The following is a 27,630-nucleotide window of genomic DNA, read 5'->3' as shown; positions in this document are numbered from 1 at the left end:
GAAACTAGACGGGTAAAATACTGTTGGCATTTATGTTTGTGGGAAGTGTCAGTGAACACAAATCTTCCTAAATATCAAGGCATCCAACCAAGTGAAATTCATCATTAGAGAAACATGGAGTTTTCAATGCTTGTAATGAATTAAGAGAACGAGTGGGCAAAATAAAATATACGCTGCCTAAAATAATTGCTTTAGAGCCTTTACATCTATTATTTTTTTTCGGTAACAAATAGCTCCAAGGGGTACATCATCATCGACAAGAGTATTATTTTTTAAATCAGATATACTAATTCAATGCCGTAATAAGAAATAAGCCATTTCCACCTAATAATCCCCTTTGTTTATTAACATTCATCAAGTGTGTAAAGCATCTAAAGGCTTGATTGCAGACGTTTAGCACTTGAGAAGGCTTCCTGTATTACATTGTACAGTGGCACCCAGTTGATGTCCATGCCTCGTACATAAAGGTGAACAAATCAACTGCTTTTCAACTGGCTGAATGGGTAATTTTCTTTTCAAACCTGAAAGCCCTGTCTGTCAAAATTAAAAAATATTGCCTCAATTTGATTTTATCCCACATGACTTTTGTTGATTAACTAGCTTCTTTTGCTCGAATGAATTACACCAGCTTCTGTCTTTGCCATCTAATTTTATCAGAGGCTCAACAAATCATCTTTATTGTGATGTCTCGCATTGAACTGGAACACTGAAGTAAAATTGGGTTTTTGTTAAATGAATTGCTTGAACCGTTAATCTTTATCTAAGCACTATAATAACTATTTTGTTTACTGTGGCAGTAAAAAATGTGTTTTGGGCATTGCATTTGGCAGCCAGCACGTGTTAATATATAAAAAATGGCAAAATTACTTGCCATAAATACAAACCCATTTATTTTGGATAATGTTGAAATAAATGGATATGGAAGGTCCAATCAAGGTGCAGGTTGCAGTTTTAAGGTCACCTTGGCTGCATGCAGGTCCATTGCAACCCACATTGACACTGAACTCCTGCAACATTTATATGTCTCAGTAAAATGCATTGAATGGGCTGAGTAAGTCAGCTATAAATGGGCAAGCATTCAATAGGAAAATGGTATTTCAAAGCACTTCAACATTGAATCAATGCAAATGGCATTAACTTAGGTTGAGAATTTGCTTTTCTGTTAAAATACGTTTACTGGTAAAAGGCTACTTTTTTTCTCCTAAAAATGTTTACAACGAATGTCTGAATCCTCATGGATCAATCTTCACAGTTCTCTACTTAACCTTCATAACTCTGCTGCTGTGCATTACAGAGAGTTTCTTTTACAGACAGCCTAGGGATAAAGCAGAAACAAAAGGTGTTCTGGGCAGCTTTATTCTCCCCACTTTCAATTCGAGTTGAGGTGAGATTTAGCAGGACTAACTAGTACCTCTGAGAATTCAAGTGGAAGAATTTCTTCCACTTCAAACCAACACAATACTTCTTAAGACCTGCTATAATTTCCCAGGGCACATAGCTACAGCATACTTGCCGGGAAAAAAATGACTAGCTCCCACATTTATTTTACAAAAAGATTAAATCTGTTATGATCTTTTTCTTTCTCTTCTGTCAAAAGACATGTACTTTCCTATAACCTACCATGACTTGCCATCACCAAATGCACATTTAATTTTAGTAAAATAAAAAACTTTGTTTCAGTGATTCACATACTTCATTTCCTCCGGTGGCCATAACCTTTTGTTATAGGAACCCGAGTTATTAAATTAATATGAGAATTCCCATATAGTTTTCACTTCTATAATAAAAAACAAGACGACATCCACCCTTTTAAAAATCATAGTGAATCAAAAACTTTTATAATAAAGGTTTCCACAACTACCACATATTTGGAAGCTGAGTGTCTCTTTACCCACTCCCTTTAATGGTTCCCATGGCTCCCAGTCTAACTACTCACAGGAACCTTTCAAATATCTAGACACTCATACTTGATCTTCTCAGTGAAGGACAAGAATGTCATTGTCTGTTCTCTCAACACCCAAGCAACACGACTTTCAGGTTACCTGTGGGGTATCTGGCAGAACCGCGGTGCCAGGGACGAAATACAAACAACTGTACAAGTGACAAAGTTGTCTGACTCCACACGGAGCATAACCTTCTCTGGCATGCAAAGTTGCAAGCTCTCTAAACGGGTTGACTAGACTTCCTCTGTGATTCTAGTCAATCATTTGCCCCCTTGGTGGCTATGGTAGCGTAGGAACATTCCATGCTACCACAATATTATTCTATAGCCAGTTTCAGGATGGTTACAGGGGCCACCTCACTGTTGATTTAATTTTGGGGCAGCCTATTTGTTTGCAAAATTTGATGCTGAGGCAAACAAATATTACAGGGATGTGTCGACTCTCTAAAATTGGACACTGAAATGTCTGCTGGGGACAGAGAGCAAATGCACATGCTTTGTCTACTTTACAGTGAAAGGATGTAGTTATCTATTGGAAATGTCAATGGGTGAAAACAACACCAGCACTGGGTTTCTTTTAAAGAAGATGGTACTGAATTCAAATGTTTGTCAAGACTCACTACTGTTGTGATCTCAGTTTCAGTGCAATCATTCTTTGTGGACTGGAGTGGATGGAAAATTAATAGCTTGCAAGACTGAATTCAGAGCAAAATGCTGAAACTCAATGGGTCAACAAGCACATGTAGAAGGAGAAAGCAACATATCCGTTCAGCTTCATACTTCTTTCTAACTCATTATTCAGTATTTGGCTTTTGTGTTCTTTTGAAATAGAATTTGTTGTGAAATAGAATTGTACTGCTGCCTCAAGAACAATTTCTGGATACAAGATCTTTTATGTGCATATTGTTCGCTAAACTGCTATTGTTGATGAGTGTCCCATGAAATGTATCCGTGGGATTTGAATAATTCCACATTGATGGGACTTCAATATCGACTTACAGGACCACTGAGACACAATGATCCAGCCCATGTTTAGCAGGGAAATGCTCGCAATTTTGCACTTCAAACCTGTAAAGTCCAATGGCAGGGTGCAAAGTTGTGGCACCTTATAATATGACAGGGTTTAGGTTTACTATTATGACATGTGTACCAAGGTACAGTGAAAAGCTGCCCAATCAAATCAGATCACTATACATAAATGCAATCAAATTAAACTCAAGTACAATAGATAGAGCAAAGGGGAAGATACAAAGTGCAAACTTTTGCAGAGTGCAAAATATCCTCTGAACACATAGTCATAGAGCAGAGGCCCTTCGGCCCAACTAGCCCATGCAGACCAATATACCCCAATTACAATAGGCCCACCTGCCCAGGCTCATTTGAATATAGTAGAACCACTGTGAGAGATTAAAGTAAGTTTGGGTTAATCTGCTTTCTTAAAAATAATCAGCTTTTATTTATTTAAACATATTGATTGATTTCTCAATTTTGAAGAGCTTTTGAATTATATTTTAACGTTTTATTTTTTTAATAGTTGGAATATTTTTCACAGCTTTGAAATCTTCTAAATTACACGATCAGGGCAGCATTAATCTGTGGTCATGTGACATGCCACTAATTGCTTTTGATCCTGGACTTGATGCTTATAAATTCATGAAGGTCCAAGGAGCCAGGAACTACTAAATGGACCTTGTGTATTTTAATTTGTGGACTACACTGCTGCAGAACGTGGGAAGTAAAATAGCAACAAATCTAGGAGTTGGACTGAGTTTGGGTCGAAGGAAAGGAGGTCAGATTGGAGGGCAGGAATCAGGCCATTGGATCAAGGGCCAGGAGAATAACCACATTGTTGGGTTGGGGCCTGAGATAGGTCAGCCAGAAACCATAAGTTTTGATGGGGAAGATGGAGGTCAGTGTAGTGGTGTACAGTGAGGTTCACTGAAAGGAAGTAATTAAAGTGAGGGGAACCTTTCCAAGTCATGATGCCAGTACTGACTGGGATCAGTTCAGAGAGACCCCCTATTTAGTTTAGTAGTTTAGTTTAGAGATACAGCCTGGATACAGGCCCTGTTCAGCCCACCGGGCCCGTGCCGACCAGCGATCCCCACACATTAACACTATCCTCTACTCAATATGGACAATTTTTACATTTACCAAGCCAATTAACCTACATACCTGTACATCTTTGGAGTGTGGGAGGAAACCGAAGATCTCAGAGAAAACCCACGCAGGTCCCGGGGAGAAGGTACAAACTCCATATGGACAGCACCCGTAGTCGGGATCGAACCGAGTCTCCGGCGCTGCATTCGCTGTACAGCTGCAACTCTACCGCTGTGCCACCATGCCGGTGTTGCAGAGATTTTAGTATCCCAGCCCCAACGTCGGACTTCCATCAACCCGGCGAGCGGGTCTGAACATCGGGCCGCCCGCAGCGGCGACTGCAGAGGGCTCGGTGAGGCCCCGACCACGGGTGACCATTGGGGAACATTAGAGGAAGAGGACTGACTTTGGTGCCTTCCCTCACAGTGGGAAACTTTGATTCTGCTGTGTGGGGATGTTTTATGTTGAATTCCATCGTGTGTTGTGTTCTTTATTTTTATTGTATGGCTGTATGGGAATCACATTTCACTGTGCCAACTACCACATGTGACAAATAAATGTATCTTGTATCTTTGTTATCGCCAATATTTCAGAGACAATTGTGCTATTAAAACTTTTCCAATGTAAAATATTTCAGATGGTTTGGAGAGGGAGGGACACAAACATTATGAGAGGCATAGATAGGGTAGACAGTCAGGACCTTTTTCCCAGGGTGCAAATGTCATGATTAGAGCTGTAGATTTATGCTGAGAGGGATAACGCTTAAATGAGATTTGCAGGGCAAGTTTTGTTTGGAAACACTGAGAATGGTAGATGCCTGGAACACGCTGCCAGGGATGGTGGTGGAAGCAGATACAATGATGGCATGTAAGAGGCTTATAGACAGGTACATGTATATGCACAGAATGGAGATAAATAGATCACATACAGGCTGTGGAGATGAGTTAAAATAGGCATCATGTTTCGCAGGGCCTGTTTCTGTGCTGTCGTATTCTACATTCTATCTGAAACAAAATTTAACGTTGCTGTAAAGACTCAGGAGGTCACGGCAGCATCTGTGAAACTGGATCGATGATCTTCTGATGAAACGTTTTCAACCCGAGATGATGATTTTAGAAAAAAGTTACCTGAGCAATCCTCCAAAGAAGCATTACACTACAAATGAGGCAGGCAATTGAAGTGCAAAATTATCCACGTGAAAATGTGTCCAATAATTCTTAGTCAAATTTCTGGAGTGGAGTAAGTCAGCTTGGGAAAATGCTATGATCATGTTCCACTCCAGAGGAAAACTCCTCCCGTATGCTGAAAAATGACTGCTACCAATCAAATTCCATTGATAAAACATTTTGATTTAATACTAAACAAGGAACTAGATCGAGACCTCCCCTGGAAACAATTCTGCATTGCGTACAAGCCCCAGAACAGTGTGTATTATAGTCCACTTCCTGCACGGCAAAATATGTACAATAGACTTTCCACTGTGTTCAGAGGTAGGTCATTGATCACAGCTGGAGCAGTGATTTGGAAAGGCCCAGGGATGGGTGTTGGGGAGCACATGGGTGTAAGAAGGATTGGGACAGGTTGGTGGCTTGGTGCGAAGGTGACATGAAGCCTTCAAAATAAGATGACATTTTGGGGAGAGTTTGGAAAAGGGTTATCAGGCAACTAAGTAATTGTATTGGGGTCATGGATGTGACATGATTAATTTAGAAAAATGGGATTGTGGGGGGCTAAGTTAAATAATGGCCTAAACAACACCAACTGACAGGTTCATTGTGGATGGGGATGGGCTGGGTGAGAAAATCAGACACCAACCAAAGTCCCTCTGGAGGATCAGTTCACTGGCAGCAGCAGACCAGATAAGGCAGGAGCAGCTTCAATTTCTGCTGTGTGAGTGGCCCATACCATTAATAAAATGAGATGGTGCACAAGTAATGTCAAATGTGGTTTGACAGCATTGTTCGTGGCCTCTGTGCATCCACGTGTGCTGTACACACAGGGGACTTGGAACAAATGGTGACTTGTGCAACATAATAACACAAGCAGTTTTGAGATTAAATTCCTGTGCAAACACACAAAAAATGTTGCGGAACAAGAGTTTCCAAGCCGACATCGTGGGAAATTAAAACTGTGAATTAAGTTAGTTGACAAATAACACTCATCTTGCAAGAATTAGCACAGTTTGGTATAAAACATCACTCTCAATTTGTTGGAGAATCAAACGGAAACATGATAATACTCACAGATGTAGTAATATTCTCGGCCAGGTCTGAATTCAAATCCTAATGAAAATGGAGTAAACAGCTGGAACTTTTCAGAGAATTTTAAGGGGCCATTGGCTGCATGAGGCCTGTTACACTCCCATCTCTTGAACCCTTTGGAGGTGTGATCGCACGAGCTGTAGCCATCGTAATTCACCATGTAGAGAACGTAGCGCTCCGTCTTGTCATCTGACATGGACTCGTCGTAATGGGGGCAGAAAACATCTAAGTAATCATTGATGCAAACTTCAATGTGGAAATCTCCTTTCATGAACCTGCAAAAAGAACAGTACCTGTTATATAATCTCTGTCAACAATTATTGAGAGAATATCCTGTTTTAAAAATAAAAAACTTAGATTAAAACATTGAACAGTAAAGTACAGGGACGGGTCCTTAGGCTCACATTGCATGTGCCGAACATGATCCCATTAAACTAATCTCCTCTGCCTGCACACGATCCATATTTCTCCATTCCCTGCATATACATGTGACTTCCAAAAGCCTTAAACGCCGCCATCATATCTGCCTCTACCACCACCGGTTTGCACTGCGGTTTGCAATAACAAAATCTACTTAAATGTACATGTACTTGAACCCCACATTACCGTTCACTCCAGACTGTACCTCTTTTACAGATTACTTTTGTCCATATGGATACACCCAACAATTGTTAAAAAACCATTAAAATGGAAGTATCATCAAGACCTTTATATTTCTCCTCTCTTCAAATCCTGGATGACTGCACTGTGCATTGAGTTCACTTACAGCCACATGAAGGCAGTCTGGTGCACTCAGGTCTACTTCCACCTATCTACTGATGAAAGGTGACACAGATTAAACCTTTCCTTTGAACTTGTCGATGGCCTCCCCCTCCCCCTCCACCGTGTCAAGATCTTTTAACTTACTTTGAAAAAATATGCAGCACCAAAGAGTTACAATAAGTTTATTTTATTTTAGAGACACAAGCCCTTAGGTCCACTGAGTCCGTGCCGACCAGTGATCCTCGTACACTAACGCCATTCTACACACACTAGGGACAATCTACAATTAAACCAAGTCAAATAACCTACGTCTTTTGTACGTGTTTGGTGTGTGGGAGGAAATCGGATCACCCGGAAAAAAACCCACGCGATCACAGGGAGAACTTACAAACTACATACAGACAGAACCTACAGTCAGGATTGAACCTGGGTCTCTAGCGCTGTAAGGCAGCAACTCTTCCACTGCACCACAGTGCCATGCTCTTGATATGCTTTGACATGTTTTATATTACATCAGTCTACATTAAAATATTCACTTTTTTTTTAAAAAGTCTCTAAAAAGTTTTTTAAAAGTACCTGAAGCACTATTTTGCAGCCACATCTCCCATGCTCCTGGCGATTTTTATCACAAATCTATGTTACCGACTATCTGAAGGCTCAGGTTAGCGTTATCTGGTGTTTGGGCAGCAGAGCCAAAACAGGAGTTCCTAATCAGATTAGTAACAAAGCAACGGTGTGTCCACTTGGCTTGATAATATGCAGAGCTTTGCTGCTTGGAGCAGTTAACCTCTAATGTTATAGCCATGTGTTGCAAATGCAGAGCATCTACTTGTTCCTAATACTCAATACATGCAAATAAATAATCCTAAAGGTTTCTCAAGGTTTAATGGGTCACGTCGCATTCATAAAATCTGGTTTGTCATGGGGCGTCAAACAACAAATTCTCTTCCATGTACATTCGGACACTAAGTAATTTGCAACTACCTGCTGGGCATGAACTTTCATCTTTAATTTAGTTCCAGTTAAAGTCACCGAAATGACAAAGTTACTTCCACTTAAAACAGCTTCTCAAAGCTCTCCCACATTGAAAAAGGAATGAAAAGAAAAGTGTCCATAGTTACTACCTTCTAATTAATCTTTTGGCACAAAAAAAAACAGAAAACAGAAAGAAATAATTGCACACAGTTATGTCAAAATTGTATTAATTTTTAAGTACTCGCCACATTTGCACAAGTAGGCTTACAAAATGGGTGATGTCACTGAAGAAATCGTCACTATCGTCAGTAATCCTGAACTGTAATTCATTTGTTTTTCTTTTAATCACACAAATGTAAAATTCACATTATCAAAAGAATAGCTATTAATTTTGCACGGTTTCATGTATTCAATTTTAACAATGCCTTACAGCAATAGGTAACAAATCAAATAGTAATTTAACGAGCCTTTCTATTCAGTCAGACTTGTATTGAAAGTTCATTGGAAAAGGCACACCAGCATACCGTCCATAAGTCTAACATCAAGAAGCAACTCTTATGTTATTAAAGGAATGTGCAACGTTAATTATTGCCATACTGCCTGATTCTAAACCTCTGAATTAAAGCCTGCCATGAAATGTTGCTTAATCTGCCGACATGACTGCCCGTGTTAGCGAATAATGATTCTTAGATGCACACAGCAGGAAGCTTTCTCAACTCTGTTCTAAGTACGGTGCACACTTTTATATATATATACCTGCTGTCTGATATGGCTCATTAGGGATAATTAAACACAAAGCCTCACATTCCTTACACCAATGTGAATTCCAAATGGCAAAAAATTGAGAAACCCCAGTTCCAAGACACACATGCTAATCTCAAAGATAAAGTCCCTCAGCAATTCCTACACATTCAATAATTTGATGGCTACTAGCCAAGATTTAAAAAAAATGAACTTGCCAAGTCAGTTCTGAGCATAATTAAATCAACTTCCCCTGTCTCCACAAGGAATATGTATTTGCTGAGAATTAATATTATTAGTTACAATCCTTTGATGACTTTAAATAAGTTTGCCCCTTTGTGATCAATTTGAAGTTATCATATAACTTTGTTAGAACAGCTTTACAAAGATTACTTGCACACTACACTCTGAAAAACAGGTGAACTGGATTTTAATAATGCTTTGTAGTTGTATTGAAATGTATTTTTAATAGCTGCGCAAATGTACCATATGTCCCTCCAACATTCACAAATACACAAAGCATACTGGACTGTTGAATATAATAATTCAGCAGATTAATTTTACTGATTGCTTTGTTAGTGAGATATTCTCATCTTCTTAAGCCTGTAAATTGGTTCTTGGTGTTCTAAATGATCTCCGTTAATACATACTACCCATGGGATGGATACATGATAGGTTAGAAGAAAATATTTTCTAAAAATGAACAATAGGTACAGTGGAATCTCCAAATCATTATGTACAGAATGATGCATTGTGACTGCTCCCTTTAGTATGTTTATCTTAGATAGAGAAAAGGCCATGTACTTCATTGTTCCCCGCCTTGTGTTCCTTCTATTCATGAGAGGGAGTATAAGATATTGTGTAACAAGTCAATGACTAGGAATATTTAAGGAGTATAATGTGTTGATTGGTTTAAACAATTACAATAAAAACCATGTAAAAAGTGAGGAACTGCAAATAAAGCAAGGGGATTGTTCAGTACTGCTAGATTAAAACAGAAAAGAAGGAAGTTATATTGAATGTAATTAAATCCAGTACAGGCTAACTCCAGTAAATGATAGCAAAACGTTTATGGTTCCATGCAATGCAGACAAGCTGAGACACAGTGAGCAGTTACTAGGATAAGCTCAGGCAGGGCCGTAATGAAAACAAGATGTAACACATTTTAAAAAAGAGCTGGAGTCTCATTTAAGAGTTTATGTATAAATAGAAAAAGCAACTTATGTGGGGTTCTTCGAATCAAGAACTGCATGGATTAGTCCAGATTTTGATCACTGTGAATATTAAAGAAATTAGTCCCTAAGTAATGCAATAATTAAGTACACGGCACGATGGAATTTTAATCACGAAACAGATTACAAGTATATTGTATATAGAACATTTCAGCAAATCAATCTATAGGTTTGTGACAGAGCGGTATGAATGGATCTTAGAACATGGTACCAGTCTAATAAGGGTCAATTATAATAGGCAACTGATTGTCACAACTTAATGAACCCGACCTACTTTGATTCCATTGTCATTGCCACCCTCTCCCAGCACCAGTTAGAAAGTTGTAAACCTGCACATGAAGTAGATTTCATGGATGGATTGGGTGGGAGAGGTCCAAAATGATTTTTGCTATCAGTGTTCTATATTCAGATGAGCTTCATGAAATTAAAATAACACTCTCAAATCCACAGTGTACCCAAACACACCCCGATTGCTATAGAAACGATGTTATGCTGGGAAAAAGAGTGCAGAGAAGATTTACGAGGATGTTGCCAGGTATTGAGGGCCTGAGCTATAGGGCAGGTTGGGCAGGTTAGGATTGTATCGAGTGTAGAGGGATGAGTGGTGATCTTATAGAGATGTATAAGATTATGAAGGATCATGAGAGGATAGATAGGGTAGATGCACACTTTTACCCAGATAGGGTAGATGCACACTTTTACCCAGGATAGGAGAATCAAGAATCAGAGGGCATAGGTTTAAGGTGAGAGGGGAAAGATTTAATGGGAATCTGAGGAGCAACTTTTTCACACAGAGGGTGGTAGATATGTGGGATCAGCTGCCAGACGAGGTAGTTGAGGCAGGAACTATAACAGCATTTAAAAGGCATTTGGACAGGCATTTGGATAGGAAAGATTTAGAAGGTTATGGGCTAAACACAGGCAGGTAGGCTAGTGTAGATGAGGCACCTTAGTCAGCATGGATAAACTGGGACAAAGGGGCTGTTTGACTATCACTCAATTTCGTTTGAAGTATTTACAGTTACACCATTTATCAAATTTAATATCACAAATGCCATGTTCTGTAAAGACACTTTATGCACACACACACCAGTCATTTTTGGAAGAAATGCCCGATCTTTAACGTTTTGATTATTCAGAATACCTCCCTGAATCAATTTCAAAAAAGAAATGTATTTGGTCTCATTGTGTACAGATGAAGATTCCATCCGCTTCAGCCAGTGGTGATGCCAACATGTTTCCCACTTACAATATACATGGATGTACCGAGTTTGTAAAGTTCTGATCTATTCAGAGGCAATACGCGAAAAACTCATAAAACTGCAGAGATAAATGCAAGATAAATGCTAAAACAACAGCTTCTGACCTGCAAATCCTGAAAAAATGACACACATCGAAACCAAAACTTAAATAATTACACGAAACTCCAAGTTGTTCTTTCCATCTACACCCCCATATAATTTAAATGTTTTAACTCTCCCCCCCCCACCCCCCAGAGCAACCAGATTTATAATTTTCCTCATTTAAAAACAAGATGTTGAATGGGGTTATTTTATCCCAAAGAAACAGAGAGCCAGAGAACAGGCTGTACTTAAAGATTCTCCATGGCTCAGGGCTTGTGAAAAAAACTAGTAAAAGTAAGATTTATTTATAAAAAGAGCAAGACAACTCATCTAAACTCATGACGCTGTTATTTTAAAACGTGAAACACTTCAAAAAAAGGTGTGATTTTAAAGCAAAAACGGGTGATATTGAGCCCTCTAATTTAATATGCAAGGTGCCTTATACATTGATTGTGTGAGATTTTCCAGATACAGTTAAAAATCACCAGTCTGCTTCAGTAGCCTCAGATGGCCCAATTATTCATGGGTTGTGCGTGTATCAGATGATACAAGTGCACACCTGGGTTACAGCAGTAAGAGTATTCCCATCCTTGCTCCTGGTATTTTTAGTTCCGCTCTTTGCTACAGAAGTTGTCCCACCATTCAGCGAAAGAAAAATTGACTTTTTGTAATGAAGTCAGCGCTGAAAGATCCACTCTGTCCTCAGACCCTCAAATTGGATTTTGCTGACCAAGCATGTAGATACATATAACTGTTTCTGGGCTTGCAAAACAAAAAGGAATACCACGTATAGCGTTGTGACCACAAATCCACATCTGTTACATATTCTACAAGCGATCTGTTTAAGGGTAGAGGAAACACAAATCCACTTTAGAATACTACAGCGGTGTGAAAGCCCCAACAGCAGCCAAATCCGCATTTCACTTCTCAAGACAAGGGAATCGCTTCGGCTCATATTGCCTAACGCCTTCAGTGTCAGATAAGGCATCGCACTGTTGGAATAAGCGGTACATTTTTTATTGTAATGGAACAGCAAGGTTAGGTACGTAGGGTTAACTCACTGTCCTCCTTGACATGTTTAGGAAGGAACTGTAGATGCTGGTTTAAACCGAATATAGACAAAATGCTGGAGTAACTCAGCGGAACAGGCAGCATCTCTCGAGAGAAGGAATGGGCGGATGTTTCGGGTCGAGACACTTCTTCAGACTGATGTCAGGGGGGAGGGAGATACATAAATAAGGAAGTGTAAGGTGGGAAACCAGGACAAAGGGGATGGCTTGCCAACAGTCTGTCCTTTTTTCTGTTTTTGATATTTTAAGTACGTGTCAAAGAGTATGTTTTAGTGTTCCTTGGTTTGTTTTATGTGGTGGGGGGGGGGTCTGAGGGAATTTTTTTTCAATTTCTTACCTTGACGGAGATACAATTGTTTTCCGTATCGTATCTCTGTCCCCACTGCGGCCTATAATCGTGAAGTGGGGCGGGTCTTTCCTGGACACCGACCTGACACTTCAACCGTGGGCGCGGTGCGGACTCACGAACGTGGAACTTGCGATCCCTTTTCCAGGCATCGACTGTGGAGAGCTCCAACCACGGGCCTGTGGACTTTAACATCGTCGAACCCGCGGTGCCTGGTTAGAGAACAATTTGGGAACTCCAAGTCGTGGAGTTTCAACCGTCCCGACGAGGGAGTTTCGATCACCCCGACACAAGGGTTTTGGATCGCCGGCTGCGGGAGCTTTGATGGCCCCGACTGCGGATGGTTCGACAGGCCCGATCGTGGGAGAATAAAGAGGGAGAAGATTGGACTTTATCAGCTTCCATTACAATGAGGAATGAGGGGAGCCGTTGTGGTGGATGTTTATGTTAACTTTTATTTTATGTGGCTGTGTATCTTGTTGCTTTTCACTTAGTATGGCTGTATGGTAACTCAAATTCCACTGTGCCTTAACTAGTACATGTGACAATAAACTGACCTCGAAACCTTGAGATCAAGGAAAATGTTGAATGGATCAATGTTAGCCAGGAGAAGCAAACAGAGATAAACTGTGAGAGTCACACTGGTCGGAGAACTGGGAAGGGGCAGGGATGGAGAGAGGGGGAAAGCATGGGTTACTTGAAGTTAGAGAAGTCAATGGTCATACCACTGGGGTGTAAGCTGCCCTTGACGTGACATGCCCTTGACATGCTGCTCTCACCAAAATATATCAAAGATGACATCAGGAATCAGATTCAATGTTGATAATTAATTTTTAAAAAATGCTCATCTCCCTCCCCTTTAAAATAAGTTCTGAACTTAACAGGGACACGGTTAGTGGATACCCCCTACGTTTTCCCAAATGTCCATTTCAAATAAAAAGAAAATTCATAGTCGATTAGGCAGTAATTTGCAATTTAGAGTTAATTATAGTTTATCAGAGCTAACATTTTTTTGCACTTTCTTCAAATTGAGTTGATTGTCAGAATGAAGTCTGATGGACTAAAGAGTTCATACAGGCATTTTACTTTCCTTGTCAGATAAACATACATTTTAATTGTGAATCAAATCACCAGCATTATTTAGTTAAAGAACATCAGAAGCAGGAGCAGGCCAATTGGCCCTTCAAGCCTGCCCCGCCATGGCTAATCCAATTTTAGCATTAACGCCACATTCCTACTCTCTCTTTATCACTTTGCAGATTAAAGGGACTATTGTTATTCCCTGATGTTTGCAGCAACAAAGAGAACACGAGGTTAGCAAAGTGACACTGTATACGGAATCCACATTACTGTCCGTATCTCACCTTTGAGTTTACCTTCCACTAGAGGGAAGGTATGTTCACAAAATGAAAGTTTGCTGCCCAAGCATCTTTTAAATTACAATTTACAGTTGTTAATTAAGAACTAAATGAGGACACAGAGATGGTTAATTATGATAATTGTGGGTCTCTTTTATGCTACAGGTGTTCACAGTGTGCTACAGTGACAGATTAAATGAAGGCTCAGAATGAAGGCTGCTCTGCCATTGTAGATGCGGCTCTTTGGCCAGTTACCCATGGTTGATTCAAGATTCAAGAGAGTTTATTGTCATGTGTCCCAGATAGGACAATAAAATTCTTGCTTTGCTTCAACACAACAGAATATAGTAGGCATAAATAAATACAGAACAGATCAGTGTGACCATATACTATTGAATATATATATACACACATAAATAATCAGATAAAATGCAATGGGCTATTAATGTTCAGAGTTTTGTTTGAGTTGAGTTTAATAGCCTGATGGCTGTGGGGAAGCAGCTATTCCTGAACCTGGATGTTGCAGATTTCAGGCTCCTGTACCTTCTACCTGAAGGCAGTGGGGAGATGAGTGAGTGGCCAGGATGGTGTGGATGATGCCAGCAGCCTTTTTGAGGCAGTGACTGCGATAGATCCCCTCGATGGAAGGGAGGTCAGAGCCGATGATGGACTGGGCAGTGTTTACAACATTTTGCAGTCTTTTCCACTACTGGGCGCTTAGGTTGCCGAACTAAGCCAAGATGCAACCGATCAGCATGCTCTCTACTGTGCACCTGTAGAAGTTAGAGAGAGTCTTCCTTGGCATACCGACTCTCCGTAATCTTCTCAGGAAATAGAGGCACTGATGTGCTTTCTTAATAGTAGCATCAGTGTTCTCGGACCATGAGAGATCTTCAGAGATGTGCACCCCCAGGAATTGACCCTCTCCACCATCGACCCGTTGGTATAAACGGGACTGTGGGTCCCCATCCTACCCCTTCCAAAGTCCACAATCAGTTCATTGGTTTTGCTGGTGTTGAGAGCCAGGTTATTGTGCTGGCACCATTTGGTCAAACGGTCGATCTCACTGCTATTACTCATCTTCATCAGTGATACGTCCGACAACAGTGGTGTCGTCAGTGAATTTGATGATGGAGTTTGCACTATGCCGGCTATGCAGTCATGAGTATTGAGTGAGTACAGCAGGGGGCTGAGCACGCAACCTTGAGGTGCTCCCGTGCTGATTGTTATCGAGGCTGACACACTTCCCCCAATACGAACAGACTGTAGTCTGTGAATGAGGAAGTCGAGGATCCAATTGCAGAGGGATGCGTAGAGACCCAGTTCTGAGAGTTTGGTAACCAGCTGTGAAGGGATGATTGTATTAAATGCCAAGCTGTAGTGAATGAATAACAGCCTGAGATGAGTTTTTGTTGTCCAAGTGGTCCAGAACGGAGTGGAGGGCCAGCGAGACCGTTGATCTGTTGTGGCGGTAAGCGAACTACAGTGGATCCAGGTATTTGTCGAGTAAAGTTGATTTGCGCCATGATGAACCTCTCAAAGCATTTCATCACCACCGACGTTAGTGCCACTGGTCGATAGTTATTGAGGCACGTCACCTTACTCTTCTTGGGCACCGGTATCATTGATGCCCTTTTGAAGCAGGTTGGAACTTCAGACCTCAGAATTGAGAGGTTGAAAATGTCCGTTAAAAACTCCAGCCAGTTGGCCCGCACAGGTTTTTAGAACACGACTGGGTATACCATCAGGTCCAGGCGCTTTCCGAGGGTTCACCCCTCTGAAGGATTTTCTGACGTTGACCGCTGTGACCGTGACCAAAATACCATCAAAGAGGCCAATTACTTGAATACTATTTTTTCATCTATTCTTTCGATTAAGACTCCCTTAAATTTGCTTGAAAATGAAACGCTGATTGGACCACTTCCATTCTAATTACACAGTTGGATAAAATTGGCTCCTGACCAAATGGAGTTCATCAGTCTTAAGACTACTCTTTTACATTTGCCATAACCCTTGCCCAAGCAATAGCTCTGGTTTACAGTGTGCCTGATTTATTTTCACAGTAAAGTTGAGCCCTTGCTATTTGTAGCTGCAGGTTTTCCCAGTTTCACATACATCAAAGAAAAGAATGATTTGATGCATAACGCATTAGCATTGAGTACATTGGTGCAATTGTTGAAATCTTTGTGATGTTTAATTTGAACTGTAATTATACAATGCACCCTTATTGTGGATATCCACATTCCTAACCCACTCATCCTTTACAACGCACTTATATGTCTGCTACTGCTCAGAAATTGGTTTTCCTCTGTGAAGAGCCTCAGGTCTGTTTACAATACTCAAGTTATTATATACATGTAAGCTGCAGATATTACACAGTTCCAGGCTGTAGTAGTTGCTACTCTGTCAATAGGTCATTACTGGTAACCAACTATAAATTTTCATTCCCAAACAATGTTAATAAAGAACGGCCAAAAACAGCTTTAACTGCTTATTCAAACCTTTGCTGTATGTTGGAGCTTTCCATATAAAATGGCTGTTGCTTGTCTAATACCAACAGTCGCCGCATTTCAAAGTAATTCATAGCACGTGAAATACTTCAAGACACCTTTGAGCGATGTGATGAGCTGCTATCTGAACGCTCGTCTGTCTTTCACTTCACACTGTCTATGTCATTATAGTTTCAATGGCAGAGTGGCTAGCCATCAGCAGAAATGAGAAAAAAAATAAAAATTTAATGAAGCTTATCCATAAAATGTCTTTCGCACATATTCCAGAAGCACCCAATTCCGTTTAGTCCCTTAAAATCACAAACTAACTCAGAAGAAAATGAATATGATTTAATTATCAGCCAGGGTATCATGTATTAAGGGAGGGGTGCAATTTCAGAGCTGCTGACATTCAAATGAAAGTAACTTAACATAGTAAGTGAAAGCAACTTAGCCTGGCTGTGAATTGCTCAGCATATCTTCATGTGTCCTTGTGTAAGCCTGATTCCATCGCACCAAGTACCTCTGGCATCATTGAATCTCGCAGTGGACAAAATGCCCAGCCTGTGCAGCAGCAACATTACAACAGCTTATTGAGCACCCATTTAGGCAACCCTTCAAGCATTGTGCAATCTTTAAAGCACTCTTTTATAACTTATTTTAAAATGTTCAAGTATACTAGGGATGGAAATTTTTCCATTCTGGGATCAGCATTTTCCTCCCAGCCTCTTAAGAATGTCCCTGGTGCACTGATACGATTGTTTTAATTTCCCACATCAGCCATCTTATGGGTTTGCAGAATACTTTTGTTCTTTTTGGATTTGGTTAAATACCACACTCCTTTTTGAGCTCGGCTCCTGAACAATTAGGTTGAGAGCATTCAAAAATGAAAGCATATAAATTTCAGATCTACAAAACCTGGGATCTATTCAACTCAAGTCAGATGAGGGAGGAAAGTACTTGTTCTCGAAAATCAATTCCGAAAGGTCAATAAGCCGAATTTCCTGTTTCTTTCGGAGAAAATACTCCTGGAGAAAATGAGGGCAGCCAGTCAATGAATGAAAAAATCAGTTGGATCATCTGCAGCAGCAGGGATAATGGATGCTGTCAGTAAACCAAGAGGTGCCGTGGAGTGTCAGCTTCAAAGAAAGGAGAAGGTTTCTGAAAGGAGACATGAGGTGCACTATAAAAACAACTCCAATTCTATTAGCATATTAAAATACCACCCTCAGCTTAAGGCAGCAATCTTATCCATCAAGCTAATGTACTCCAGTGGCAAATAATGTCACACAGAATAAATCTTTTTTCAGTCTGTGCTTTGTTATCCAAATGCCACTATTCCTGGATGTTACGTACCAGCTTTTCATTCAACATTTGCTTGTTGCTCAAAGTTGGCCACACACTTTAAAATGTAATCATGTTACAGGTGCACAACCTTTTATCCGGAGTTCCGGCAACCGAAAAGCTCCGAAAACGGGACATTTTTTCCAGGATGTCGTCTGCACACCAAAGCTCGCGTTTGGTGCCAAATCTGACCCGAAACGACCCACGATCAACCGAGGTCTGTACTACTGTAGCGGCTGTCTCCTCCACGGAGACCAGGGAGACACTTAAACATCTGTAAATCATTGCTTAAATGTTAGTCAGTTAGTTTGGAGGGCTTTTATGTTAATTCAATTCAATTCAATTCAAATTTAATGTCATCGAACAAATACAAGTATGAGTATGAAGTATGAAGGGGGGGGGGGGGGGGGGGTGAAGGGGTAAACTTTAATTCTTAGTCCCCTTCCTGGTCGGAGAGGCGGGGAGCGGGCAATGCCTTACCGGGTCACCGTGCAGTAAGCTCCGGAGCGCTGTGGCCGCCGACTCCCAACATCGCGGAGCTGGGGCTGCGGGCGTCCGGCCGCTGGCGGCGCCGGTTGTAGCTCCGACCCCAGCAACTCTACCCCTGGCTGCACGGCGCTCCAAATCCAGCGCCGCCCACGGCCGGACGCCCGCCAGCAGCCCCAGCTCCGCAATGTTAGGAGTCGGCAGCCACAGCGTTCCGGAGCTTACCGCACAGCGACCCGGTAAGGCATTGCCCGCTCCCTGCTGGTATCCCAGCGCTGTGGCCGCCGACTCCCAACATCGCGGAGCTGGGGCTGCGGGCGTCCGGCCGCGGGTGGCGCTGGATTTGGAGCGCCGCGCAGCCAGGGGTAGAGTTCACCGGGGTCGGAGCTCCAACCGGCGCCGCCCGCAGCCCCAGCTCCGTGATGTTGGGAGTCGGCGGCCACAGCGCTCCAGAGCTTACCGCACGGTGACCCGGTAAGGCATTGACCACTCCCCACCTCTCCGACCAGGTAGGGGACTAAGAATTAAAGTTTCCCCCTTCACCCTTCCCCCCCCCACCACATAAAATCCCTCCAAACTAACTGACTAACATTTAAACAATGATTTACAATGATTCCCCGGTCTCCGGGGAGGAGGCAGCCGCTCCAGACTTTTCAAGCCGCCCGCGCTACCTACCTAATCTACGCTAAAAATCTTCCATTCCGAAATCCAAAAAATTCAGAAATACGAGAAGTGTCTGGTCCCAAGGCTTTTGGATAAAAGGTTGTGCACCTGTACTTTGCCCACTCCTCCACCACCACCAGCAACCTCACTGCATCTCATAGGCAAGTGCTGAGTGCAGTCTAATGGGTGGCGGGAGCAATCATCCACAGGTCCGCAGCTGAAGTTATTGGGAGGCAACAGGGGCAACTCATGTGTATTGTACTCAAGTGGCCCACTGTAGACTGCAGAAGTACATGCTGAGGGACACACTGAAGCTTGGTGCAGCCAATGTCAAGGCTCTGTGGGGGAGGGCGACAGTCCAGGATCCTTCTGCTGCTGGACATGGAGGGCAGGGTGTGGTGGACATGCTGCTCAAAATAAGGGGAGGGATTCCACGCCAGTGTGGCGCAAGAGTGACTAGGGTCTGGGGTAAAATTGTGTGGTTTGGGTAAACAGTATTGAATGTATGTATAGCCTCCGAGAATGTCGGTTGACATTTTTGTGCATGGTTCCTGGTTGTTTATTTACTTGAATAAAGTCTATTTTGATTTATTTTTTTAAAAAGGGGAACGCATGTGTATTGTGCTCAAGTGTCAGCTCACAATTACAAAAGGATTTGAGTATAGGAGCAGTTTTGGTCTCCTAATCTGAGGAAAGACATTCTTGCCATAGAGGGAATACAGAGAAAGTTCACCAGACTGATTCCTGGGATGTCAGGACTTTCATATGAAGAAAGACTGGATAGACTCGGCTTGTACTCGCTAGAATTTAGAAGATTGAGGGGGGATCTTATAGAAACTTACACAATTCTTATGGGGTTGGACAGGCTAGATGCAGGAAGATTGTTCCCGATGTTGGGGAAGTCCAGGACAAGGGGTCACAGTTTAAGGATAAGGGGGAAATCTTTTAGGACCGAGATGAGAAAAACATTTTTCACACAGAGAGTGGTGAATCTGTAGAATTCTCTGCCACAGAAGGTAGTTGAGGCCAGTTCATTTGCTATATTTAAGAGGGAGTTAGATGTGGCCCTTGTGGCTAAAGGGATCAGGGGGTATGGAGAGAAGGCAGGTACAGGATACCGAGTTGGATGATCAGCCACGATCATATTGAATGGCGGTGCAGGCTCGAAGGGCCGAATGGCCTACTCCTGCACCTATTTTCTATGTTTCTAAGTGTAGATTTAAACTCCAGCCTGCAGTCAGGTTCCTGGAATACGGCATGCACAGTTGTTAACGGAAATAAAGTATCAATATTTTATAAAATTGGACAAACAAATGATGCTGTTATGGCTGTTTTGATAACCGGAATGGCATTCCTGATGGAAAGTGGTTAGTTTATATGCAAATATATCCTTAAAATATGTGATTACGTTAAGGTGCAATTGGGAAGCAACTTGGAGTTAAACTTCTACAATGCAATGCATCACCTAATATATATTTGGGATGGCACTTGCAAGTAATGGGAAGTAAGACACAAAATGCTGCAGTAACTCAGCAGGACAGGCAGCATCTCTGGAGAGAAGAAATGGGTGGCATTTTCGGTCGAGACCCTTCTTAGACAGAGTCAGGGGAGACAATGACATAGACCGAATTAAGGGTAAGGTGTGAAAACGGGAGATCAAAGGGACGATGTTTGTATTGGGAATCCAACAACTTTTCATTTCAACGCCTCTTTCATAGTTTCAAGGACATCCTCCCTCCACCACCTCTAGTGATTAGTTACAAGGGCCAGCAGTGAAAAAAAAAGTGAGATCCTTTTTGTCCTTTTTCAGTTTAATTTGATTTTACCCACAATCAATCCAAGAACCTTACAACACAAAGGGAGGGCATTTGGCTCATTGTGCCCGCAAGTGATCATTGACGACCTGTCCAAAGATTTCCTATTTTTTGCCCTTGTTGTCCTGTGTGAGGTGACAATCAGGCAGCACTTATGAAACATTATGCCTGTATTGTGTCTATTCCAGCTCGCCGTGATGATGCACAGGCTACGAGGTGTGGCAAAGTGTTCCAATTCCCAATAATTAAATGCTTAAAGTTTCAGAAACTAATTTCTGGAGAACATAACTCATAATGTGGACAACATATTTGTAAAAGATTTCAACAGAAAAAAATGTAGGGTTGGCAGTGAGAGCTAGAGGGCCAATAATTCATCTGAATATTTTGCAAAGTGTCTTAAATTGCAATATTGAATTTTGGCGAGAGGGTTTTTGACAATCATCGAAAACCTGGGATTGAATTACGGTATAAAACTCATTGCTTTCGTTATTGATGTCCATTATAGTCCATTTCATAGAATAAATGCTGCGTTAATGACAAGATTATGGAGATGGAGGTGAAACCCATCCTGACGAAAGTGATGGAGTAAATGAAGACTTGATGGAACCCATGTGCCAGCTTTACTCCCCATAGAATCATAACAAGAGATTATTAACTGCTGAGTTCTTCAGTTATGCATAAAGTATTGGATAACTTATTCTTGTATCATTTGGACATGCCCACCCATACCCATTGGGCTGTGGAACTAAGGGAAGGTGTTGCTATCCACCTTGTATATCTTCAATTGGCTTCACTCTTCTACAGTTATTATTGATTTAAATTTTAGTAAACACATTGTAAAGTCACATATGGTTAACTTTTAGATTTTAAAGGATTCTTTGCAAAATAACCACCCCCCCGACCCAGGGTAAGTTATTCCTTCATTAAAGTCCACATTGTGTGAGGTGTCTTTCTGACAAATAATTATAAGGTAGAATAAATCAACAGTTTTGTTAAGGGGGCTGTCCCACTTGGGCAACCTAATCCGCGAGTCCAGAAGAGTGTCTTCTACCTTCAAGCTCGAGGGCACTCGCCAGGAAAGCCTCGAGCTGGATCCACCGTCCGCGTTGAAACCGCGAGTTTTGGATCAATCGACCACACGCACACACGCGCACACATCGCAAAGGTGTGGGCCAGGGAAAGTGGGGGAGGGCTGTCTGAAATTCACACCCACAATGAGGAAGGTAAAATGGCTGCCATAGTAACTGTATGCCCTTTAGAGAGCGCAGAGTGGGGGAGGGGGAGAGAAGAAGGGGAGAAGAGGGGGGAGAAGAGGGGGGAGAAGAAGGGGGAGAGAAGGGGGCGAGAAGGGGGAGAGAAGGGGGAGAGAAGGGGGAGAGAAGGGGTGGTCCCATCTGAGTTACTGCAGTATTTTGTGTCAATCTTCGGTATAAACCAGCATCTGCAGTTCCTTCCTATACAGATCTCATAGCAGGTATGTGTTGCATAGCTCATCTTGTGTTCATATAAAAGATGATCTATACCAAGCTACAAACAATCCACTCATAGGTTTCCTTCTCCAGTTATATCTCTACAACTAGTGCGGGGAGGGAGACCATATGCTTAAGATTTTCTTTGACCTTTGTTTAAGTTCCTATTGATGTGAGATTCAGAAGAAATATATGTGACACGCCAAATGATTTATCATCTTCTCCTGACAGCGTGTCTGAGATTAGGAGTTAAATATTGACAAAAACAAAACTGTTCCCAGGCCTATTCAGCACACAATGTACAGGGACAGGCCCTACACCCCACAATATCTGTGCCAAGCACGATGCCGTTAAACTGATACCCTCTGCCCGGTCCTGTTTAGCGCTCAGTGTACAGAAACAAGCCCTACAGATCACGTTGTCAGTGCCGAACATGATGCCGTTAAACTCTCCCCTGCTTGCATGCGATCCAAGAAAGTTATTTTTACATTAACAAAGCATTGAAATGTCATTGAGCAAAACACAAAGTGCTGGAGTAACTCAGTGGGTCAGGCACTTCTTGAGTCTGAAGAAGGGTCCCAACCCAAAACATCGCCAATCCATTCCCTCCAAAAATGCAGCCTAATCCGCTGAATTACTCCAGCGCATCGTGTTTTGCTCAAGATTCCGGCATCTGCAGGTCCTGTGTTTCCAATGAAAAGTCATTGTACAGTACACCAACAACTGTCTTTAAAATAGCTTTCCAAGGAACAACATAAAATAATTTATTGGAAGTGGTACAAGGTTTCTCTGTTCACCCGAGAGGGCATGGAACATAGAACACTGCAGCAGAGTATCAGGCCCTTCAGCCCATGATGAATGTGCCAATCTTGTCTGCACTTTAAAACTAAATGATAGAGCCTATAAATTATTAAAACGACGTCCCGTAATAATTGAGTCTCACCAAAGTTATAGTTCATAAAACTTACAATGCAATATTGCTCACGAAATCCAATCAAAACCTTCTGACTTGATAAGCCACCAGTTAATTGCAACTGACCTGCTTCCCTCCTCAACTGTTCCAGGTTGGCACGGAAGATTGGCCCCATTCAACCAACAGATGAATGGAACTGAGCGCCATGACAAATGCCACTAACCAACCACAACAAGACACATCTGCTGCTACGGGTGGAATCCTCTGACATTTTCCATATCAATCACTCCCCAGTTTAGCTCTCCTTTTGTTTCAGTGCTCCCATTCTTCTAATCCACGGCTTCTCCCTTAAATGCTCCGAATGTGAATGATGACTTCTCTGGCAGCTGGGACATCACCAGTGCATCCGATGAAAGATGCTGCTGCATGCCTCAGGCAGAGCCAGCTCATGCCTGCCACCAGATCACATTCCACTGGGTCTCTGACGTGCTGGCTGCAACTCTCTCACAGGCTTGCTGTGATCAAAGGGGAATTTGTATTACCGCACTCTAGAGTTTATGAACATTCAGTCAGCATCGTTGAAGTAAAAAGCCCGCCACCAATGTTGTGAATCTCAAACCAAATACTAGAATTCCACACCTCACAATAATTGAGACAATAATGCAACAATCTGTCTTCTTACTAGTTCTGCTTATTACTGTCACGTGGACCAAGGTACAGTGAACAGCTTTTGTTTGTGAGCTATCCAGTCAAACAAAATACTTTACATAAATACAATCAAGCCATTCCACAGTGCGCACTAGGCATAACATTACGTGCAAAGATATTAAGAAATGCTGCTGTTGAAATAGAGATTTAAAAGAGTGGAATGATTGTAATGGATGACAGCAAACTCTCCTCTGGGACCAGCGGCGGGCAAAGAGTCGCCACGCTCCGTGCCATCTTGGACAGATCTGCACCTACCTTCCATACGCAGTCAAAACAATTGGAGTAAAAACATTCGGAACGCCAACTAACACCTGTTTTCCTAACACATTATTGTACCATCTTTCTCAGTAGTTGTTGAGGGTCTCCAAGGCCTTAGCCTCTTACTTGAACATCTTGTCAGGATTTAAAATCAGCTTGCACCTGTTTGGGGACTAAACCACACGGCCCAAAATAATCAAAGCCATTCTCCGCCTGCTGTCCTCTAAAGACTCACCTCCGCACAGCGCAGCTGTATATCACCCTGCTCTCTGATAAATGTCCCATTACCAGCAGGAATTTGCTGAGATAATTATGCCTCTCCAGTTCCCATGAGCAAAACGTAATTTGGCCTTCACAATAATCTCCACAATACGGTGTGCAGTTGGAGATCGTTTTCACTAATTTCGCCGACTTTTGTTGAGAGGCTCAGGGATAAAGTACCACGTCTTGTTCCTATCACATTTTATTCATTTTGCACAGGTGTCAGTTGATGGCTCCACATCAGAGGGTTCTAACTAATCAATTATTTCTGCTGTAAAAGGTTTGTGTCAATGAGCATGGGTTTAGTACAACACTGAGCAGATAGTGAGATGAAAATTACAGATATGATTAGAATTTTAAAGAGCACTTCCACAGTCTATTAAAAGTTCTTTTAGTTGCTGCCACCAGCAAGCTTGGTAAAGGCCTCCATCAATACTTGTCAATTGAACTCTGCAGGACTTTGCTTTAAAACTGCAGAGCATACGAACTGTACAAATACATTTATACAAAGGCAAGAAGGAAATCAAAGTATCAGCAGGCTAGATAGAATTTATCCAAGGGCTTTTTGTATCTATGAAAACTTGTTATATCTCTTCAGCTCGCATAACGGTCTGACTCTTTGCACTGTAACTATAACGCATTAATCTTGGGCCATGTACGAGATTGGTCAGTAACTATTATAAAAAAGATTGAAAAAAAGATTCATTTAAATATATTTGCACATTTGTAATAACATTTGCAAGATAATTTCACAGAATCACAAGAATTCCCAAGGTTCGTTTTTAAATCAAGGATTGATTGCAATCAGCTCTCATAAAAAAGGAGCACAGATTTGGCATAAAAAAGCTTTTTTTTTTAAACTATCAGTTAATTAAATTTTGCAAAGGAATCAACTGAGGAGTTACCAGAAGGGAAAAAAAGCACAGTGTATGCAAAATACCTCTGATGTTTTGAACATTGTATTAGTGACTCTGTAAACCACAGAAGGACACTTTGAAGGCTTAACCCAGCTAAATGTCTCCTTTGATAGTGGCTGTTCTGATTAGGAAAGCAAACAGTTCCCTGAAATGCCAACTGTTCTTTGGTGCTGCAGAATGGAAATTGGCCACGAATACTTGATCACACTTTCGCCATGTAGAAGAGACAAGATACAAATACATTGAAAGTCAAGTTTTTATTCACTTAATGCAGTAGATCGTTTCGTAACAATACATATGTCAACTGGCATTCTTTGTCCAGATTAAACGTTTGATATGCCACATTAAAAAATTAGTGATGTTTTACCATGAATTGCATTTCATTTGATGACTGAATAAATGCTTCCGGAAATAGTGAATAAGCAAATCTTCCAGAACCGGCACAACTGAAAGTATCATTAGCCAAAGATGTAGGCTAACATATATATAAAATAGTTGTGTGCCTTGTTGACGGTGCTGCTGGCTCCTGTGGAGCCTCTGAATTTAGTTATGCCCGGTAGACATCCTTACCCAGAATCAATTTTGTTTTCTGCTCTGACACCAGCAACAGTTTCTCACTTGTCACAATCAATGTTGGGCTTTCATCGAGGAGAAAGGGACTGCAGGTGCAAGAATCTGTCACACAAAAAAAGAAAGACAATGGAGGAACTGAGCAGGTCAGGCAGCATCAGTGGAGGGAAATCTGAGGAAAGACATTGTTGCCATAGAGGGAGTACAGAGTAGGTTCACCAGACTGATTCCTGGGATGTCAGGACTTTCATATGAAGAAAGACTGGATAGACTCGGCTTGCACTCGCTAGAATTTAGAAGATTGAGGGGGGATCTTATAGAAACTTACAAAACTCTTAAGGGGTTGGACAGGCTAGATGCAGGAAGATTGTTCCCGATGTTGGGGAAGTCCAGGACAAGGGGTCACAATTTAAAATAAGGGGTAAATCATTTAGGACCGAGATGAGAAAATCATTTTTCACACAGAGAGTGGTGAATCTCTGGAATTCTCTGCCACAGAAGGTAGTTGAGGCCAGTTCATTGGCTATATTTAAGAGGGGGTTAGATGTGGCCCTTGTGGCTAAAGGGATCAGGGGGTATGGAGAGAAGGCAGGTACAGGATACTGAGTTGGATGATCAGCCATGATCATATTGAATGATGGTGCCGGCTCGAAGGGCCGAATGGCCTACTCCTGCACCTATTTTCTACGTTTCTATGTTTCTATGAAATGGACAGTCAACCTTTTGGATCAAGACCCTTCATCCAGACTGAAAGAGTAGAGAAGAAGTGGCCTGTATAAATATGGTGGGAGAGAAGTGGGGAAATAGGCAAGACTACGGTATCTCTCTTAGTAAAGCTTTCTGTGTTCCCTTCCTCTACTGGCCCCATTTTGCTACATTGCCTACATCATAATAGATCAGATTCCTCTTGGCAAAGAACGCAAAGAGCATGTTGACCAGGAGGTTACCAATGAGCAATAACAAAGTGTTGGGGAATTCAGCAGGTCAGGAGGTTACCAATGTTGCCTTATTGACAAAATGGACATAGTAGAATAACGAACTCGCCCTTAGGATTGTGATTTGATCTGCGAGGTGTACATTCGGAGGATATTGATCTGAACGTAGCTGTCAGGAAAGAAGGTTCAGCAACTACCCTCTTCAATATCTATGGGTATTTTCTTGGCATCTCATGGAAGGAAAACATTTCCATCACCATAATCCTCTTGGAAGCAACAATGACAAGCAACCCTGTATTAATCTGGCGCACAAGATGAGGTACACAAATAATAAAATGGATAAAAAAATCAAATGGCTCGGATTAAGAGCTTTTGACTGCGAATCTCTACTACGTGCAGAATGCACAACATTTTCCTTCCCCTACTCAACTCCACCCCCCAGAGTTGCACATATATTTCCATCAAATAAACATTGTACAAACACAATTGGTAGGTGTGTATTATGTAAAAACTAATTAGAAAATGTTACGTGCTTTAGTTTATTTGCCAACTGTGATTTAAGACCAATAACTGCCCTTTAACTGCTACTGCCAGCATCTGACTGAGGCTAAGCACGTGCATTAACCTCTCCAACGTGAATGAATGTGTTTATGTGCCAGCGCGTTCATAAAAC

At 41.7% G+C, this 27,630-nt stretch overlaps 1 protein-coding gene across 4 annotated transcripts in view; it reads right to left on the bottom strand.

Moving 5' to 3' along the window:
• efna5b (ephrin-A5b) overlaps positions 1 to 27,630 on the bottom strand; it is a 213,748-nt gene that overhangs the window by 23,016 nt on the left and 163,102 nt on the right. For all 4 annotated transcript variants that reach the window (XM_055633236.1, XM_055633237.1, XM_055633238.1 and 1 more), the window contains one exon: positions 6,286 to 6,578. In XM_055633236.1, coding sequence (XP_055489211.1) covers positions 6,286 to 6,578 — 293 coding nt within the window. The remainder of the gene's footprint in view (positions 1 to 6,285; positions 6,579 to 27,630) is intronic.

Source organism: Leucoraja erinacea, chromosome 3 (genome assembly GCF_028641065.1).
Source record: "Leucoraja erinacea ecotype New England chromosome 3, Leri_hhj_1, whole genome shotgun sequence".
NCBI lineage: Eukaryota > Metazoa > Chordata > Chondrichthyes > Rajiformes > Rajidae > Leucoraja > Leucoraja erinaceus.
Note: the sequence above shows the minus strand (reverse complement) of the source record. Positions and strands in the feature narration are given on the sequence as shown.